A 20,026-nucleotide genomic window follows, 5' to 3' on the forward strand; every position below is an offset into this window, starting at 1 on the left:
CTTTTCTGCTTAAAATTATTTTGGACAGCTTTTGGGGTTGTAAGGACCCCATAGGAAACCACAAAGGTGTCCCATTGTTTGCACAAATCTTAACTGTGCCAAAATTTCTTTTAAGGGTGGGCTGTGGACTGTATAAGGTTTTCTGGTCTATTCTTGTGCATCCAATAAAGTTGGCTGAGATCTATGAAAGATTGTGCCAGATAAAACTTTGGGAGTTCTTATGATGCCACAGGGCTCTTTGGCCCCTTCCACACAGCTGAATAAAATCCCCCATTATCTGTTTTGAACTGGGAAATATGGCAGTGTGGACTCAGATAACCCACTTCAAAGCAAATATTGTGGGTTATTCTGCCTTTATATTCTGGGTTATATTGTTGTGTGGAAGGGCCCTGTGTGTGTGTGTAATAGTAGTAGCACCACCTACATTGTGTGTGTGTTTTTAACTGGGTATGGTTGCCAGAGTAAAAACTGGAGAGGCCTCTTATGCATTTAGTGTTTGTGTAGGAAGGAATTTCAGCAGGTGCTGCTCATCTTGCAGCCAGATAACAAGCTGTATTTACTCAAATTCTTTCTCCTACATCACTATTAAAGATAAAGGAGCCCTCTCCAGGTTTCACACTGGAAATCCTATTTAATAATCTTCCTTTTTTATTTTCTGTGTTGTACCATTGTAGACATTTCTTCATGGCAATCCTGGGGATGCCATGAAGAAATGACTAGAAATGTCTTCTTCTAGTTCTTGTCTTCCCTACCTTCCCTTGGTTCTCTAGACTTTCCCCTAGACTTTTTCAGCTGGCAGACAAGCTGCTCATAGAAGTCATTGCAATCTGCTATGACTTCATTGACAAGTTTTGATTTCAGAGTTTTTCTTGATTAATTAATTGGACTAATCCATTCAAACATTGCCTGCACAATTTTAGATAGGTGATGCTAGGGGTCTGCATAGTTTTTAATAAAAATTACTTGCAAAGGCTGTCTGTGGCACGTACCAATCTTGAATGAAGTGTTTCTCCCAGTATGGAATGCAACAAGAATGTGCCTTCTAAATTGACACATATTGAGTCAGATCTATTGAGCATGTCATGCTGGTCCATGTTAGATCCCCCCCCGCTTCTACATAGGCTATTCAATGCTGCACATAAAGGTGACTTACCACTTCAACACATGCAGCATTTTTAGCAACCTAGGACACTTCTCCAATCCAGCAATGGATGGGCATGCTGCCCATCACACAACGGTGCTGGACTTCACAATCCGGGTGGAGGCATCCTAAGAAGCTCCCTCCAAACACAGGAGCTAGCACAGATCTGCATCAGTTCAGCCATGGTTCCCCAGTGTCATGCCCGTAGCCAGGATTGTGATTCGGGGGAGGGGGGGGCTGAGTTTTATTGGGGGGGGGGTCAGGATCTATCCTAGCAAACCTTTTGTATCATTATCCCAATACCCCCATGCATATGGAATATACTGAGCATGGTGATCAGATCATGATATGAATAAACGTAACAGTTTAAATAATGTACCAGTAAGGCCTTCTCATGAACCACCCTGAAAATGTCGAGGGGGGGGGGATGAAGCCCCTCAACCCCCCTGGCTATGGGCCTGCCCAGTGTGATAGGAAAAGTATTGCCATGACAAAGTTGCATGCGGGCTTACAGAGTCACCCCTCATTCCTGCCATTTCGCCATGGCAGCTGGTGAAATGGCACTGGGGTGTAATGAAATTCCTAGAGGAATTCCAAGCAATCTAAAGCAGGTTTTGAGGAGTCATGGGGGTCTTGGGAGAGATTGCCCCCTTCCCATTCCACCAAATGAGATAACTGTCTCAATAGAACAATGCTGTTGAATCTTGGTCTATATGTGCATCCTCAACACATAAAGAAAACTCTTTATCTCTTCATAGAGCTACCTTTTCTTACATGACACTCTATACAACACTAATTGATTATTTATTTATTAAGAAGGAGCTCTACCTTGTTTTCCATTCTGTGATTATGAATTAGTTAATTGACTGACATTTGTATGATTAATTGGCTAGGATTTCTGTAATTGGATGACATCCATGGTTTGAAGAAATCTTGGCCAGTGGCAAGATAGAAGGTCAAAACTATGAAGGTAGAAGACCTTCGTAGTGAGCTTCATAAACTTCATCATAAGGCTGATGTAATTTTTCATTCAGATACTACAGAAGTCAACAATAACAGTTGACTTATGCTTGTCCTTCCTCCCTTTCAGAATCAAGCACAGGATTGGATGATGACCCTGAAAGCCAGAGGCATCCCCTGCTCAGACGATTTTTCTCTAACCACTACTTTAGGAGAACCAGTCAAGATTAGAGCTTGGAACATTGCTGGATTGCCTTCCGACTCATTTTCCATTGATAATGGGATCATTATCTCGTAAGGATCAGGTGCTATAAATCAAGGGAGGGAAACATCTGGTGGCTGGGCAGATTGAAGCCCCTGGAGCTCAATGAGACCTTTCCTTCATGCCTTCCACTCCTGAATTTCTTTGGTGGCAGAAGAAAAATCACTTCTCTTTGCTGTGTAATCAAGGCACACTGGGTCATGGACTTATTTGTAAGATAGATTATACCCCAGGATGTAGGATTCCCCATTAAAAGCATGGGGCATAACATCTGCACACCTTGCTGAACTCCGAAAACTAAACTTTCTCTAAATTGAGTCATATAAACATTACTGTGTTTCCTGCATAATAGGCAAAGCTCATTCATCAAGTTTGTGTCTTCCATTTTTCTCTCCTGCCCCCCTCTCTAGGAATGCAAGACGATGGCCTCTCATGATAGATCCTCAGGGTCAAGCAAACAAATGGGTGAAGCATATGGAGAAGGCAAACAGCTTGCATGTCATTAAACTTTCTGACTCTGAATTTGTGCGGACACTAGAAAACTGTGTTCAGTTTGGCACACCTGGTAAGCAGCCAAGGCCTTAAAAATCCACATTGTCATAAACTTACTCTTTCTTCTACCGCCAAGAGCAGAATTAATGACACAGAGTTAGCATTGCCTGTGATTAATCACATACTAGTTGTCATCAGTTACTCAGGCCCCCTACATGGCCATATAATCCAGATTATCAAAGCAGATTATCCACATTATCTGCTTTGCACTGGATTATATGAGTCTACACTACCATATAATCCAGTGCAAATCAGATAATCTGGATTTTATATGGCAGTGTAGATGGGACCTCTGAGTATTGGTATTTGTTATCATCTTACTGCTGCATTTGAGGTATTTACTTTATTCACATACTGTAATGATTTTGTATTGATTAGATCTGCCATGAAATCTATGTTATTAAATTCCTCATTAAATTGCTAGTGCCCACCTTGTCATGTTTACCTCGAAAGTGTCAGGCCAGTTTACTAGTTTTCTTAATGCTTCTTAATGGCTCACCCCTCATTTTATCACAGGTCTGCTGAATAGTCATTCAGGAGCCTGTTAAGCGTTCAACTAGTTTAAGTGTATCTTCCCTAAAGACTTTGATCTTTGGGCAATCCAAGCAAAAATGTTTACAGTCTGCTTTCTCAGCACTGCGTTGCCAACAATTTGACTTTCTGTTTTTATTATACATCAGTTTTGTTCTTAAAGCTGTAAAATACTGCTTGTATCAGATTTTATAGTGGAGTTCTTTAAAATTTATGCAGGCAACTGGAACTGTAGTAAAAATGTTTTATTTTCCACTGATGTTCAAACAATTGAGTGCCTAAGATTGGTTTCCCCTTTAGTGTGAAATTTATTGTCTATATGTCTGTATTTCAAGAATACAGTTCTGCTCCATCCCTGTTGATATTTTGTCCCAATTTTTCCAAATGGTCAGATCAGGATTGTGTGGTTTAACAGAACTTGTTTTGGGCTGAATTCCAGTGCTTCTGGAAAATGTTGGTGAAGAACTGGATCCTATTCTAGAGCCGCTTCTGCTTAAGCAGACATTCAAGCAGGCCGGCAGCATCTGTATCCGTCTTGGAGACTCCACCATCGAATATGCACCTGACTTTCGTTTTTATATTACGACCAAGCTGAGAAATCCACATTACCTCCCTGAGACATCAGTCAAAGTGAGCAGTTTGCCTAGGAACAGTCTGCTGTTTGCTGTCTTTTATAAACAAATAATATTAGCAGTGTCTTTCCTTTCATACTCTCCTGGATTGGTGATCCATTTATCTAGTATCTCTGCCTCATTTTGCTTTGTTTCTAATGTTCTTTTTTTTCCAAAACTGTCTTTTTCATGTTAACATCTCATACAGAAGGTCAATACAAAAGAAAGATAGGAATTTACAGAACAACAAAATGCTTACCATACAACATGTAGGAGTAGGAAATCTGTGACCCTCCAACTGTTGTTTATTATATATTTACAGTATTTATATTCTGCCCTTCTCACCCCAAAGGGGACTCAGGGTAGATCACAAAACACATGTATGGCAAATACTCAATGCCGATTATACAATGACAAGACAGACAACAGATAGAGGTATATATATATAGGCTTTACCCCATCTTTTGGCATCTTTGGAGGCAGCCACAGGGGGATGCTGCCTCTCCATCTCTTTGCCGAAGAGCTTTCTTTGTTCATAAACTTCCCTCCTTTTTCTGATCAAAATGTCATGCATGAAAACCTCCCCGCTTAATGTGGTTCCTATTCATCTACTCACATTGGTGTTTTCAATCCGCTAGGTGGATGGGGAGTTGGGCCTGGTTTCAAACTGTCAATCTTTTGGTTGGCACAATTTACTGCAGCTGCAGTTGGTGATTAACCTGCTGTGCTAAAGCCAGCCCTATTGTGTCAGATAAAACCTGGCTGCTTTCAGTTATTGAAAACTGGCAAATGCTCACCTGCTAACAAGGAAACCCAACTTGAGCTGTTTTTTCAACTTGATTGTAAATTTCAAAGGCCTGGTAGCGGATAAACTAAGATTTGTTAGATAACTTTCAGGAATTCTAAGCAACTAGCCACAACTGTAGATGGGTTAAAAATGCAGGAAAAGGGATTGCCCCTAACATTAAGAAGAACCTCCTGATTTTAAGAACTCTTGACAGTGGAATACCTTGCCTGGGAATATAGTGGTGTCTCCTTCTTTGGAGGTTTTTTTTTTAAAAAAGGAGAATGGATGGCCATCTGTCAGGGGTGCTTTGATTATGTATTCCTGCAAAATGGGGTGACCTGGATGGACCTTGTAGTCTCATCCAACTCTAGGGTTCTATAAGTCTGGATTCTTACCTGTGATTTCCCCACACTGCAGTAATGCAAACATGGCAGAAAAACATGATAAAGAACACAAATTTGTTGCTCAGCTGGTTACATCTCACTTTCTCGGTTATAGGGCTTAGTATCACTTTCATGCACACCAGATTAATGTGAAAAATCATTGGAGCTATATAAAAAAGATATACATTTCCTCTTGAAGACAGGACATGCCGTGATATATATAAAACATAAATCCCTGTTGCTTCGAAACATTAAATGCCATCCCAGATTTGGAAGCTTCATATTTTAGTGGCCTGATATTAACCATGGTTTATGGTTTATCTCATAAGTAGAGAAACCTTGACACCCCAGATGTTTTAAAGTATCTCTTAGCTGTCCCACCTAGTATTGCCAATGGTAAGAGATGGGGCAGGTGTAGTCTGAAGTTTCTGGAGTGCCAAAAGCTCCAAGGGCTCTTCCATATAGCCCAGAGTGTCAAGGCAGTAAATCCCACAATATCTGCATTGAACTGGGTTATTTGAGTTCACACTGCCATATATCCCAGTTCAATGCAGATAATGTGGGGTTTTATTCAGCTTTGTGGAAGGGGGCCTAGTTTATCTAGTCCTAATACTGTTTTGATTTGGATCTCTTCTGAATTTCACAGGTCACATTACTGAACTTCATGATAACACCTGAGGGGATGCAAGACCAGCTACTTGGGATTGTTGTTGCAAGAGAGAGACCAGATCTTGAAGAAGAAAAGCAAGCCTTAATCTTGCAAGGCGCAGAAAACAAACGGTATTAAAAATGTGTTTTGTTTGAAAACTGTCTTGACAGAATGATAACAGTTGAGCGAGAGAAGTCATTAATGCTAGATATGGAATCATGTAATTGGCATCTCCTACCTTGCGATGGTGCTGGCGTGGAACTGAATTATGTCCTTAAAAAGTTCAGAAAATTTGATTGTATTTTTAAAAGGCTTATGGAATCTATATTGGTGTGAAATCTATGGTGGCCGTAAAATCAATCCTGCAATGGAAAGAAAATTGTACTGTATAATTACGCTAAGCTTCATTGGCAGAGGATATTTCACACAAGTTGGGACAGTCATGGGAAATATGTTTTCTTTTCTTCTAAATGAGGTGTTGCTATTTCAACAAAAACCATGGGTACGTTATATAAAGGATTCACTGTACACAAACATGTTTGTGCAAAAGCCATTGTTTTATACAAGTCAGTTTATCACAAAAATGTCATAAAATGAAAAAAAGGGGGAAAAACATGCAAAAATCCTTATATTCTCATTCAGTGGAGTTAAAACTTTTGAAATTATTTATACTCACTTGCAAGAAGGAAATAAGGAAAAATAGATTCCTGGGATATATACCAAGGAGGGGAATGTGCAGTCCTTCAGATGCTGTTGGACTGTTAATCCCATCATACTTCACAGCTAGCAGTGTTCGATAAAGTGGAAAGGAGTTGAAATGCAACACTTTCTGAAGGGCCATACATTCCCCAGCTTTGGTCTATATTGACTGATATGAGCTCTCCTGCGTTTCAAGCCTTGGTTCTTTTCAGACCAATATGGAAATGTCATTTATTGAGGCTGAGATTTTCTGTATGCTGCTCTAGCACTGTTGGAGCAATTCCTTAAGGCTTAGGTACCAAAATTGTTTTTCTTTCCATGCTTTTGGAAACTATTCACTAACAAATACAGTGTATGAGAATGTCTGAACCTAACTGCAAAATAAACAGACCAAGCGGTTAGAGAAATAGTGTGTATGGTCTGAAAAATATGGATTTCCTATAATCTTATTATCTGGGAACATCTGCTTAACTGAATGGCATGAAGTTCAGGACAGAAAAATGGAAATAATGTGTCTAATATACAGTCATTACTTCTGTAAAAGAGGAATTATCAAATCCAAAGAAGGGAAATCAATCAGTGATGACTAATGAGGATAGTGAAAGACGTAATATTTACTGAGAAACAATATCAGTAGAAGGCTACTGTCTCCATATCTTGGGCAGTTCCCTATGGGAAATTGATTGACTACTGGGTTAAAGGGGAAAATGTTCAACTCCAAGATTCCCTTCAGGTCCCTCTAAGGACCTCTGGATCACTGGATCCCATCACACAACACAGGGATACTTCTGGTGGGGCTCCATCCTGGAAACATCCTAGGACAGAGCTCAGAGAACATGGGAGGCTTCCCGTGTTTTCACTACTTAGAATGGGGACAGTACTGGGGGAAGCTGGGTGGCGACACTTTCCCCCATGTGATGGGGAAAACAGCGAGGCGAGTGATGCAGGGCGTAGGGTGACGGTTTCTCCCGATGCCCCACAGATTCACCACTCTGCCTGGTGAATTCCCCTTCTGTCAGCCACGATTTGGACCTCAATGTGATGAGGTCCTAAGTAGTGCATCTTTGAGACCAGTTCATTTGAAGATGGAGAAAAAAATACAGTGTGAAACTATAGTCCAAAAGAGATGTAATAAGCTTTTAACTAAAAAGGGAGTCTTAACACTCAGAGCACCTCTTAAAAATTAATCTCAACACTCAGAGCACCTCTTAAAAATTAATCCTCTGTAATAAAGGAATAAACCCGAGTACTGCGACATTGTCTGTCCCAATCAGTGGACATAATGACTCATGTCAGGCACTTGAAATTAAATTGGAGGTGCTATCATGAGAGAACTCTTCTTTGCTGCTTTGTTGGATTGGAGAAAGTTCTTCCTATTGGCGGGAGCTTTAATCCAGAATGTTGTCATTTTGTTTCAGTGATGGCTTGCTGTAAAATACCTTTATTCATTTATGTAGAAAATAGAACTCAGAATGCTGAATCAAAACCAAACCTGTGGAAGCCTGTTTTTGCCTCCCTGAGTTTTTATGCTAATATAATGATGAAAAAGGACATATTCTTAATATGACTTTAAGATCTTCCAGGGAGGCCCTCCTTTCGCTCCCACCACCGTCACAAGTACTGTTGTTGGGGATGAGAGAGAGGGCCTTCTCGGTGGTGGCCCCTCACCTCTGGAATGCCCTACTAAGGGAAATAAGTCAGGCCCCATCCCTCCCCTCTTTTCGTAAGAGCTTGAAGACATGGTGGTTTCAACAAGCCTTTGAGAATGACCAGTTCTAGTCCAACCCAAACATTGTTGAATATGGCCTTGCACTCTTACCAATTACCCCAGTCATCCCTTTAATAGGCCCTGGAAATGAGCAGCCACAGACCCATACCTGCTATTGTCATTGGCCTGTTATAGCACTGTAGTTAATTCGCTGCCCCTTCGTATTTTGAGTTGCACTAGCCTTGGCCCAGCTTTTTAATTGCTCTGAATAGGCAGGATTATTTTTAATATACATGTGTTATTGTGATAATTTTATACTTATGTTGTTTTGTGAATTTTATGTTATGCTGTTTACTTTGTTTTGGTGATGTTACTTGGAAACCACCCTGTGTCCCCCTAAGGGAGACAGAGCAGTATATAAATAAAGTTTTATTTTTTATATTTTACTTCAGGAGTTGTTGTGCCAGCTGTGTTATCATTTGCAAAGGCAGGAGAGATATTAGAACCCCTATGTTGTGTCACACTTTCTGTAATAGTTGCTGCTGGGGAAACAGGGAGAAGAGCCAAGGCTGCTGTTCTTGGTGGCGCCCATATCATAGCTTCTATATTCATTTGGAGCTCATTGTGGCTTTCTAGATAAGTGATTCTCAACCTGTGGGCCCCCAGATGTCTTGGCCTTCAACTCCCAGAAATCCTAACAGCTGGTAAACTGGCTGGGATTTCTGGGAGTCGTAGGCCAAAACACCTGGGGACCCACTGTTCTAGATGGAGTTTTTATGGATTGTTTAGTAATGAAACAAAAGCTTGTGGGTCAAAACATCAGAACAGTTTCCGGTTCCTTCTGAGCTTAGCAGGGGTGTAGCTATGTGGGACAAAATGAAGACATTGTGGGTGAAAATGAGTGTTTTGTGTGTGTGCCATCCCAGCTGTTGGAGCAGGACATTTCCTGTGCACAGCAGCTCTTTTTTACTTTGTGTAGCTCTGTAGGGGTACACATGCAGAAGTCTCCAGCTAAACTGTGGCAAATGTCCTGTGGGGTCATTTTGAGAAACTATATGTCCATTCAAAATAGAATTCTATAAAAATCCATCAAATGTTTTATGAAATTATCAAGCTCTGCTTGTAAACTAATGTCATTTGATTCCCTCAATCTCTTCAAACTCTTTTTGAATGTAATTATTTGCAAATTCACTGACATGACAATGCGATTTTTTATATTCTAGGCAGCTAAAAGAAATTGAGGACAAAATTTTGGAAGTTCTGTCATCTTCTGAAGGCAATATTTTAGAAGATGAAACTGCCATCAAGATATTGTCTTCTTCTAAGGCATTGGCCAATGAAATTTCAGAAAAGCAAGCTGTAGCAGAAGAAACAGAGAAGAAGATAGATGCTACTAGAATGGGCTACCGTCCCATTGCAATTCATTCATCCATTCTGTTTTTTTCCATTGCGGATTTGGCCAATATCGAGCCCATGTATCAGTATTCCCTCACGTGGTTCATCAACCTTTTCATTATGTCCATAGATAATTCTGAGAAGTCAGATATATTACAGGACAGGTATGTAACATATTTCTCTGCTTTAATTTTGTATATTTAGTTGTTCCTTGTTTTCTGTTTTGAGATATCATCTTGGAATACCATTGTTCTTTGTTGAAGGATTGTGGGTGTGCTCCATCCGGAGGTAGATATGCTATCTTCCCTTATCAATCTGCCTGGGCTTTGAAATCTGTTGGGGGAAATCCTTCTGCCCATCCTATTGCCCTTCATAGATACTTCTGGGAATGATGGCTGCCCCTCTCCTATATCCACCAGATTCTCCCAAGCTCAGAAACCGCCTTCCCAGAGAGCTTACATTGGCACCCTTCCTACTTTCTTTCCCTAAACAAGAGAATGTTTTCTTGACAGGCCTTGGAGAACTGATGGTTTAGTTGGAACAGGTCTTGTTCAATGTATTTGATTTCCCAACTCTCATTTGCATTGCTGTTGCGTTTTACCCAATGGTTTGCATTTTTAACATTTTTTTTTACAGTTTAATCACTTTCTAACTACAGGTTGAGCATCCTTTATCCAGAATTCCAACATCCAAAATATCTCAAAAGCTGAGGTTGTCCATATGGGCTGTTGAGATAGTGATACCTTTGCTTTCTGATGGATCAGCATGTACAAATTTTGTTTATTAGACAACTTTATTTAAAATCTTACATAAAATTACCTTCATTCTATGTGTATAAAGTGTATATGAAAAACAAATGAATCCCATATTTAGTTTCGGGTCCCATTTTCAAGATACCTCATTATATACATATATGAAAATACAGGAATTTCAAAATTGGGGGGGGGGGGGGGATCTGAAATCCAAAACACTTGCCCTAAGCATTTCCAAAAAGGGATACTCAACCTCTATTGTATTTTGTGAAATTTATTTTATTACTCTCTTATAGGATGCCTTGAATCCAGAACTATGGAAAATGGGATGGTAATGGTGGCGTTGGTGATGATGATGATTTCAGTGGAATTTAAGCACAGCTTTTTCCTTGAAATCAATGGAATTTCAAAGCAAATCCTAATGATTTCCTTGACTTTCAACATTGATAGGACTCAGGGCAATTTAACCCTCCTTGAACCGTTCCCAGTATGTATAGTGAAAAACAGCTCATCTAGGTATCATTTAGGGAATTAAAAATATTGGACTAAATATTCAGTTAAGAAGTTCTTTGTCCTTGAAAAACTTTGTAAGAATATAATCTGATACTTTTCTCATTAACAATTACACAGAAGTGATTGAAAAACACATAACTTTTTAGATAGAATCCTCCCCATCAAGTTTTGTCTTTATTAAATTCAGTATAAGGGATAAATGTCTAAACAGGCCATAAACAAGAAAGCTTATGAAAATTAGGGAAGGCTAGCTTGACTAATTTCAGTATCTTCAGTTAATTGGACACAGCATTTAAGTTGACTTCACTGGAAACTCTTTTAAAAAATAATGTGCTGTGAAAATTGAGTTCAGTGTCATATTTTATGTGATACTCTTTTTAGTGCTTGAAGATGATAAATCATAAACAAGCTCTTGGAAGTTTGTTCTCCTTTACTCCTTGATATTTTGTACTGTGTAGATGTTTGCTTTCTGTGTTCCTGGTATTTATCAGCCTTTGGAAAGATCATTTCATGTATGACTTTGTTGACACTTTGGGTGGACCAACTATTTTTCTGGTAACTCCGTTGAGATAAGGGCATTGCTATCACCTTTGGAAAGGTTGCTTTAGATACATTGCAAAAGCACAGAGGGACTTTTGAGCACGCAGTCAAAGAGATATAATCCACACCTCTATCCTCAAATGGGAAATATGCCTTCTGTTAAGTAGTCGTAGTAGCAGTGTTCTAGTGTGCATCGTGTGTACAAGATACTCCATATGACCTTGGATGACCTCTCATCCAATGAACTGATAGGATGAATGGATGTAATCATGAGTGTTGCTTTGACATTGTGTTGATTTTGTTAATTGGGAGATTTAATTTCACACAGAGAACCTGCTAGGGAGGACATGTCTATGTATATATATTCAAGTCTTCTTTGGATATATGGTAACCCAGTGAATTAATGGAATTTTTCTTGGGAAAGAAATACTCATAGGTGATTATACCATTTCCTCCTTCTAAAACAGCTCGTATTCATTGACAGTATCCCATCCAAGAACTAACCAGCTGACCCTGCTTGACTTCCAAGATCAAACAGGATCTGGTTCCTTTAGGGCAGTGGTTCTCCAGCTGTGGGTCCCCAGATGTTTTGGCCTTCAACTCCCAGAAATCCTAACAGCTGGTAAACTGTCTGGGATTTCTGGGAGTTGCAAGCCAAAACACCTGGGGACCCACAGGTTGAGAACCACTGCTTTAGGGTATTTATGTCCTCTAGGGAGCACATCCCTTGTTTTAAATTATCACCATGCTTTCTGGAAGTATCTAGGAACATGATTCCTCTTTGAAATAAGTTGAGAGTGCCCTTGTTTTAGAACAGAAATGCTGATTTTAAAAAAAAAATACACCAACAAGCTACTTTATTGCAAGGATGGTTGGACTAGTGCAGATCACAGGTAGCCCATTGACCACATTTTGCCTTCAACTCAGTGGTTTAGGCCCCATCTACACTGCCATATAAACATCAGATTATCTGTTTTGAACTGGATTATTTTAGGGCCCTTCCAGAAAGGCCCAAAACGTAGGGCCTGTTTTGCTTTTACCTGAGGCATCCAAATGATGCTTCAGGTAAAAGTGAATTAATGCAGAGTAAATCTGGACCTTAAGCTATGACCCTGGATGGTCTTTAGAGGTGAAGGTCCTGTGGGGACTGACTCCCATGACTGCTTCCCATGAGTCAGTCCCTACAGCCATCCTGCTTCCTTATGCTCCCAAAAGCCTGGAGGAGTGGGATGACATCCCCTTCCCTCCCAGCCCCCATTTTGCCCCCCCTCAAGTCACTGGAGGGGCCTGTGGGCAGTGCAGGCCCCTCTCTACAGTCCTCCTGATGCAAGAAAATGGTATATCAGGAGGTGTGGAAGGGAGGAGGTATTTTCCTCCTCCCTCCCCTTCCCTCCCACCTCCTCTGATAGGTTTGGGGGACAAAATGGGGGGATGGAGGGGGCTGAATGGCATCCTGGGTCAACCTTTGGTTGATCCAAGATGCCATCCAGGCACCCCTCCCAGGAAAGCCCAGGGTGGAGGGTGGGGACTACAACCCGAGAGGAAGCGGGTTGTTTCCTCTTGGATTATAGCATAGTGTAGAAGGGCCTTTTGTCTACACTAGTTTTCCATTGATGAATCAGGAAATACTGCCAAATGGGGATGTACTGAAATATCTTGACTGTCCCAATTTGATACTGATGATATGCATGTTCACTGCTCATGGTAGAAGTGGTGCAGCAGGTTAACAGCTGAGCTGCTGAACTTGCTGAAAGGTCAGCAGTTCGAATCCAAGGAGCAGGGTGAGCTTCCACTGTTGGCCCAGCTTCTGCCAACCTAGCAGTTCGATAACATGCAAATGTGAGTAGATTGGTGGGTGAATAAATAAATAATAAATACCTCTTCTGCAGGAAGGTAACAACACTCCATGAAGTCATGCTTGTCATGCTGGCCACATGACTTTGGAAGTGTCTAAGGATGACGTCGGCTCTTCAACTTAAAAATTGAGATGAGCACCACCCCCCAGAGTTGGACATGACTAGACTTAATGTCAAGTGGAAACCTTTACCCTTACCATACATAGTTATACTAAAACTAATTTGAATCAGTGAAGTTTATGTTTGTCATGACTTCAAGGCACATAACCCAAGCATGACGACGTCTGGATCAAACTCTTTATTTGTTCCAACCTCACAGCCCTTTAAAAAATCAAATCAAATTATATGAGCAAATGAAGAATGTGAGGAGCAACTTATCACAGTTCACAGTCACACAGCTGTTAATTTATAATGTTTTCTTGCCTCTGCAAAAGCAAATGAGGCAATCTTTTCCAAACTTTCTTGTCACCGCTGTGGCACCAGTAGGCTTATCTATGCAGAGTATGGTCTGTATATTTAAAACTTAGCTCCTTGTAATGGGAACAGTACATCATATAATATATGTAATCCTCCACAGTTCCCACATCATAAATACTGTGGCTTCCGGTACAATCTTACACCTATCTAATGAGAAGCAAGTCACAGTAAGATTAATGAGGTTTATTCCCAGATAAATGGATATATAATTATATACTCACTTGATAGAGGCTTCCAGAATTGGAGAGAGAAGAACAGTAAACATTCTCCTGGCCTGGGCAGTTAACCATTAGTGCAATTTAAAGGTGGTTGCAAGGGAACAGTATCTATGATGATGCACGGCCAGCAATTGGGTTCATGGGTGATGGTGGTGGCTTGGATCTCGTCCTTTGTTTTGTTTTCTCATGTTAAAGTAGGCCTTGGCAGGAATCATAACTGACAAAGGAGTAGATCCATTATTACAGTCTGGGCAACAGACTAGCCGCAGGAGCTCCCTGTGCCAAATGGGCATGGAGTTTAGCAAGGTAGCAGATGAGATGATAGCCACCCCAAAGAAATGATAGAGAATATTCAGGAGGAAAAATCTACAAATTGGAAGGAAACAGAAAACGAAATGAATCTGGAAATTTTCTAAGAAAACCTATGTCTGAGAAATTTCTGTTTGGCTATATTTGTGTTTCAAAATGGATGTGTATTGTTAATTAGTATTTCTGATTATTTGAGGCTAAATGGACCAGAACGGCTGAAACTTAAAGAGTTTGTAATTATGTTTACTAAGTGGTTGGCTGCAAAGTGAGATTAATTTGGGTTCCCCTGCCCTGTTTCCTTTTTCATGCTTGCAGGCTGAAGATTCTCAAAGATCACTTCACCTACTCCCTCTATGTCAATATCTGCCGTTCCCTCTTTGAAAAAGACAAGTTGCTCTTCTCCTTCTGCCTGAACGTAAACCTTTTGAAGCATGAAAAAATGGTTAGTGCTGCTAGAAGAGTTACTGCATGGTATACCTCATACTGATATGCCAGTGTTGCAAAATGCTGCACCATGTTGTTGCTTCTTGTTCACTTGACTGATATACACATGCAGTCGGAGCTGGTGGTTTGGAGAAAAGTTTAAGCAAGGAAGAGCAGACAACATGCATTTTGCTATTAGTTTGTGCCCAATTAACCATTGTTTGGAATAGGAAAAGTTCCAGATTTGTGGGGGAGGAGCCCAGGGGTCCCCAAACACTGGACACCTCTGACATTACTCCTCTACTATCATAGACATACATGTCAGCAGTGACTGCCTTTGAGAAGCTTCTCATAAGATTAATACCCTTGGTTTCCAGGAATAACCCAAAGTTTGGTGCAGTGGGATAATTATACTATATAACAAAATTTGAAAAAAAAATCTGTTTCTGGTTTGAAAGTGTTATTTCCTGTTTAATTGTGCAGTACTTACTTTGAAAATAGTTGTTATACTCCAGAACTTCATTTATGTGGCTTCCATAAATTAGGTTGAATTGGTTGAGACTTGATTAGATAGTAATTGAAAAATTATATCACAATGTGCTGCAGGATGTATCTCTTGCAAAAACAAAGTTTTTGCAGTTTAATAAACTTTTCCCATGTTTTTATGATAGAACCAATTAGGAAATGACATTTATAACCCAGGAACAAAAATTGTGTAACATAGTGCTATGTCAGATTGAGGAGCCAAAGCAAATCATGTCCCGATTGAATCAATCAATCAGTTTATTATTGCTCCGACCAATGGTCGTATGCATTTACACCGAAAGTAGCAAAAATCTATACAAAACACTGTAAAATCCAACATTTAAAAATAAGATGCAAACAAGATAAAACAGGGTGTGCAAAATATACATCGTGAGGTGTGGCGATGCAAGTGCAACATATGCTAGGAACTGTACATTTTCCAGTAAGAAGCCAATATAAAAGATCAGTCATGTTAAAAACGTAACAACATCTTACAAGCATCTATACAAAGCATTGTAAAATTCAACAGTTAAAAGCAGGATATAAGAGGGATAAAACAGGGCTTGCAAAATATAACTGGTAAAAAGCTAGTATAAAATATCAGTCTTGTTAAAATTAGGAAATGACATGTATAACCCAGGAACAAAAATTGTGTTACATGGTGTTATGCCAGTCTGAGGAGCCAAACAAAAATGTGGAATTCTGTCATTTATTTATAAATGAATACTTTTAGACTTTAATTGTCCCATATGTTTGATGTGTGGGGAGAACTGCACTCATGTCCCGTAGGCTACTCTTTCTTCTTGCTCTTCTGATCATGTTGAGTCTGAGATGAGGGGTCTGTGGATGGCCATCATTGCAGAAACTCAACAGTCCTAAACTCTGACCCCAACACTGGATTTTGATGTTGACGCCATGAAGTCTCTCATTTTGAACTTTAAAAAAGGGTGAGGGAGGATAAAGGTGCTGCTTGATTCCTTCACTCCCACTTTCTCTTTTTGTATCTGTCTCTCTTGGGAAACTATTTTGGAACATCTGTCTTTCACGTGCCAATGTTCCCTGTGAAGTAACTTATTTTAATGAATTGCAGATTGATGCAGCGGAGTGGACGTTTTTGCTGACGGGCGGCATAGGCCTGGACAACCCCTATTCTAATCCCTGCCCGTGGCTCCCCCAGAAATCATGGGATGAAATCTGCCGCCTTGATGATTTGCCAACCTTTAAAGGCATTCGGAAGGGATTTATTCACTTGAAGGAAGGGTGGAAGGCAGTCTATGATAGTTTGGTATGTTCCCCACCCCGCTTCACCCTCTTTCACTCACTGATGGAAATAAACATTCATTCCACACCTTATTATCTACACCTTTTTAAAGCTTTACATACATTTGTAGGAATCATTGCTGTGGTTTTAGTTAGTCTTGCGAAATACTTTGCCTATGGAAAATACAGCTTTTGGGGATAATGAGGAAAGAGAATAAAAGCAGTTTGCTCGCTTTAGACATGATGGGTTTTAATTTTAGACAGTATTTCTTAAGGGGAGTAGACTGTGTAATTTTTTTCTGCTACAAAATTAATTTAGTTTAGCCTGAACAAAGGAATAAATTTGTAGTTTAATTTTCTTACACTTAATTATGTTTTAATAAGGAAGGCTTAATAACTCCTATCATGAAGAGCAACATTGTCCAAGTAATTCACAGGTGAAAGGCAAGGTTGGGTTGGTTCAGTGCTGATTTGGTAATCAGGCTTTGTTCTGTTGCTTGGTAGCAGAGTACATTCTTTGCATGAATTAATCTATCAGGTTAAGTTCTATGAGGCTAGAACCAGAGTTTTGAAATGTTACTTTTTGTGACTACAGCTGTCAAAACCTCCCAGTTGGCTTGACTAGTAGTCATGCTGGGCTATTGCTTTCCAAAGCACTGATAAAGTAACAATTTAGCAAATAAGACGAAACTCTTCTGCTTGGATTTCTGAAGACCCTTTGGTGCTATTAAGAGTTGGCTAAGCATATTAAGAATCTCCTCCTGGTGTAAGAGAAATGGCCGTCTGCAAGGACGTTGCCCAGGGGACGCCTGGATGATTTTGATGTTTTTATCATCCTTGTGGGAGGCTTCTCTCATGTCCCCGCATGAGGAGCTGGAGCTAATAGAGGAAGCTCATCCACCTCTCCCTAGATTTGAACCTGCGACCTCTCAGTCTTATAGTCCTGCTGGCACAGGGGTTTAACCCACTGCGCTACCGGGGGCTCACACCAGGAGTCACTCTTGACACGACCCCCCAAAACAATAATTAAGAATCTGAGGTTGCATCACGACTTTCACATCAATAAGGATAATGAAGCCATCCTGCGTTTTTAGTCTTAACTTTAAAATCATAGACTCATAGTTGGAAGAGATAATAATAATAATAATAATAATAATCATCATCATCATCATCATCATCATCTTTATTTGTACCCCGCTCCATCTCCCCGATGGGGACTCGGTGCGGCTTACGTGAGGCCAAGCCCAAAACAACAATTGCATGAAATAAAACAAAACCGAAAACGCGAATAATAAACAATAATAACGCAATTACATAAAACAAAAGACGACATAGCAATATAAAATTACAATAAACACAATCACAATAACATGGGAGAGCTACATGCAATGGATAAAAGAAAACTGGGTAGAATCAGATTAAAAACTCAGGCGAGATAAACACGAGATAAACAAGGACAGATTATTTGCAGAGCTCATTTTAGTGGAGATCGTGAAGCAAAACTTTCCTATAGGGGGGAATGAGATGACAAGGGACATCCAGTTTTTTTATTATTTTATTATTTTACTCTATTTATTATGATTATTACATTGACATTATTTTACTCTATTAGTATTACATTTATTATTTTACTCTATTATTATGTTTATTACATTTATTATTTTACTCTCTATTATTATTGGAAGGATACATAAACACCTTTACCAGGAAGAAGGTTAGAATAATGGTTTAATCAGAGTTGGACAGTTGTATCTTAAATTTCAGTTTTATGTAAATATTCAAAAATATTTAACCTACTGATGCCTCAATTAATGTAATGTTATTGGTATCTATTTTCATTTTGAAATATCCCAGTAGCTGCTGCATTTCCCATCCTTGGCTTATACTCAAGTCAATACGTTATCCCAGTTTTTTATGGTAAAATTAGGTGCCTCGGCTTATATTTGGGCTGGCTTATACTCGAGTGTATATGGTACCTTCGGTTCTGCTCTTTTGGGAAATGCCTTTCCCCCCCCTCTTTGTACATGCTTTTCTCAACAAACTGCTGTATTAGTACTTCTGGACTTTGGTGTGGTGCTGGGTGAAAAGGTGTTTCAGGTCTTGAATACAACAATTCTATAGCCTATGAAACAAATATATGCACTTGGAAGTAGATATAGGATATTCACTTTTCACTGGAGCTGGGTGGGGACTCTGTCCCTTACTTAAAAGTGGGTAACTTCATGGAGTCATAGCTAATGCATTGCAAATATTTAATTTAGATCTGTTCTGCTACAGTTGTTCAAGCTTCCTTACTGTCTAGCAACACATGAAATGCAGTATTTTAAAACAGATCCCTAGTTACCATTAAACAAATAAAAAGGAAAGAACATCCCAGAGGAGAGGCTTTTGAGCTAAATATAAAATGCTCCCTTCCCAATTCCAAATACATTTTTTTAATACAGAATTACTTGAAATACCACAAGGAGAGAGTTATGGCATAAATAAATGTCTGGAAGGGCTCTTTTTTCCAAGTTTCTTCAAGCTGCTTTTACATTTAATCCACTTTAAACTGTTCTGGGACAGATTCCCAAAGTGCAATTAAGATAGCCAGTTTTCTGTGACACTAGTCTGTAAAAGTTGAAAGCAAGTTATGCATGCATCTGTTTTTCAGGAACCTCATCATGAGAAATTTCCCGATGAATGGCAAAATAAACTGGGAGAGTTTCAGAGAATGCTCATCATCCGCTGCTTGAGATCTGACAAAGTAAGTGTGGATAACCAAAGGACACTGAGATTATTTATTTATTTATTTACTTCACTTTTATACCACTTTACTCACCCCAGCGGGGGACTCAAAGCAGTTTCCATGATAATTATGGCAAAATTTAATGCCTCTCATGCAGAAACCTAACATAATGATAAAAACACACAATTATCAATTAAATCATAAAACACAACATCATTTAACATTAAACTTGGAATTAAAAACATATAAATATAAAGCATTAATCCAACATTCATAGTCCAGGCCATTCCAAATATCGCTTTGAGTCCCCCTCGGGATGAGAAAAACGTTATACAAATACTGTAAATAAATATCATATCTATTGCATATAATCCCTGATCATTCTTTGTACTGCTCACTGCCCAAAGGCTTAGTCCCATAGCCAAGTTTTTACTTTTCTTCTGAAGGCCAGGAGGGAGGGCGTTGATCTAATTTCATTGGAGAGGGAGTTCCATAGCTGAGGAGCCACCAATGAGAAGGCCCTGTCTCTTGTCCCCACCAATCGCACTTGCGAGGGAGGTGGAACCAAGAGCAGGGCCTCCCCAGATGATCTTAATCTCAGAGATTGTTCATAAAGGGAGATACACTCGTACAGGTAAGCTGGGCTTTATAGGCTAAAGCCAGTACTTTGAATTGTGCTCGGTAGCAGACTGGCAGCCAATGGAGCTGGCGTAACAGGGAGTTATATGCACTCTATATGCCACTCTG

At 39.7% G+C, this 20,026-nt stretch overlaps 1 protein-coding gene across 1 annotated transcript in view; it reads left to right on the plus strand.

The window, feature by feature from the left end:
• The window catches only part of DNAH7 (dynein axonemal heavy chain 7), a 184,480-nt gene that overhangs the window by 130,294 nt on the left and 34,160 nt on the right, over positions 1-20,026 (plus strand). Inside the window, exons 46-53 of the mRNA XM_060780806.2 lie at positions 2,232-2,395; positions 2,774-2,928; positions 3,886-4,076; positions 5,874-6,007; positions 9,507-9,842; positions 14,659-14,785; positions 16,382-16,576; positions 19,205-19,297. Of these exons, the coding sequence (XP_060636789.2) occupies positions 2,232-2,395; positions 2,774-2,928; positions 3,886-4,076; positions 5,874-6,007; positions 9,507-9,842; positions 14,659-14,785; positions 16,382-16,576; positions 19,205-19,297 (1,395 nt within the window). The remainder of the gene's footprint in view (positions 1-2,231; positions 2,396-2,773; positions 2,929-3,885; positions 4,077-5,873; positions 6,008-9,506; positions 9,843-14,658; positions 14,786-16,381; positions 16,577-19,204; positions 19,298-20,026) is intronic.

Source organism: Anolis sagrei, chromosome 1, assembly GCF_037176765.1.
Source record: "Anolis sagrei isolate rAnoSag1 chromosome 1, rAnoSag1.mat, whole genome shotgun sequence".
NCBI lineage: Eukaryota > Metazoa > Chordata > Lepidosauria > Squamata > Dactyloidae > Anolis > Anolis sagrei.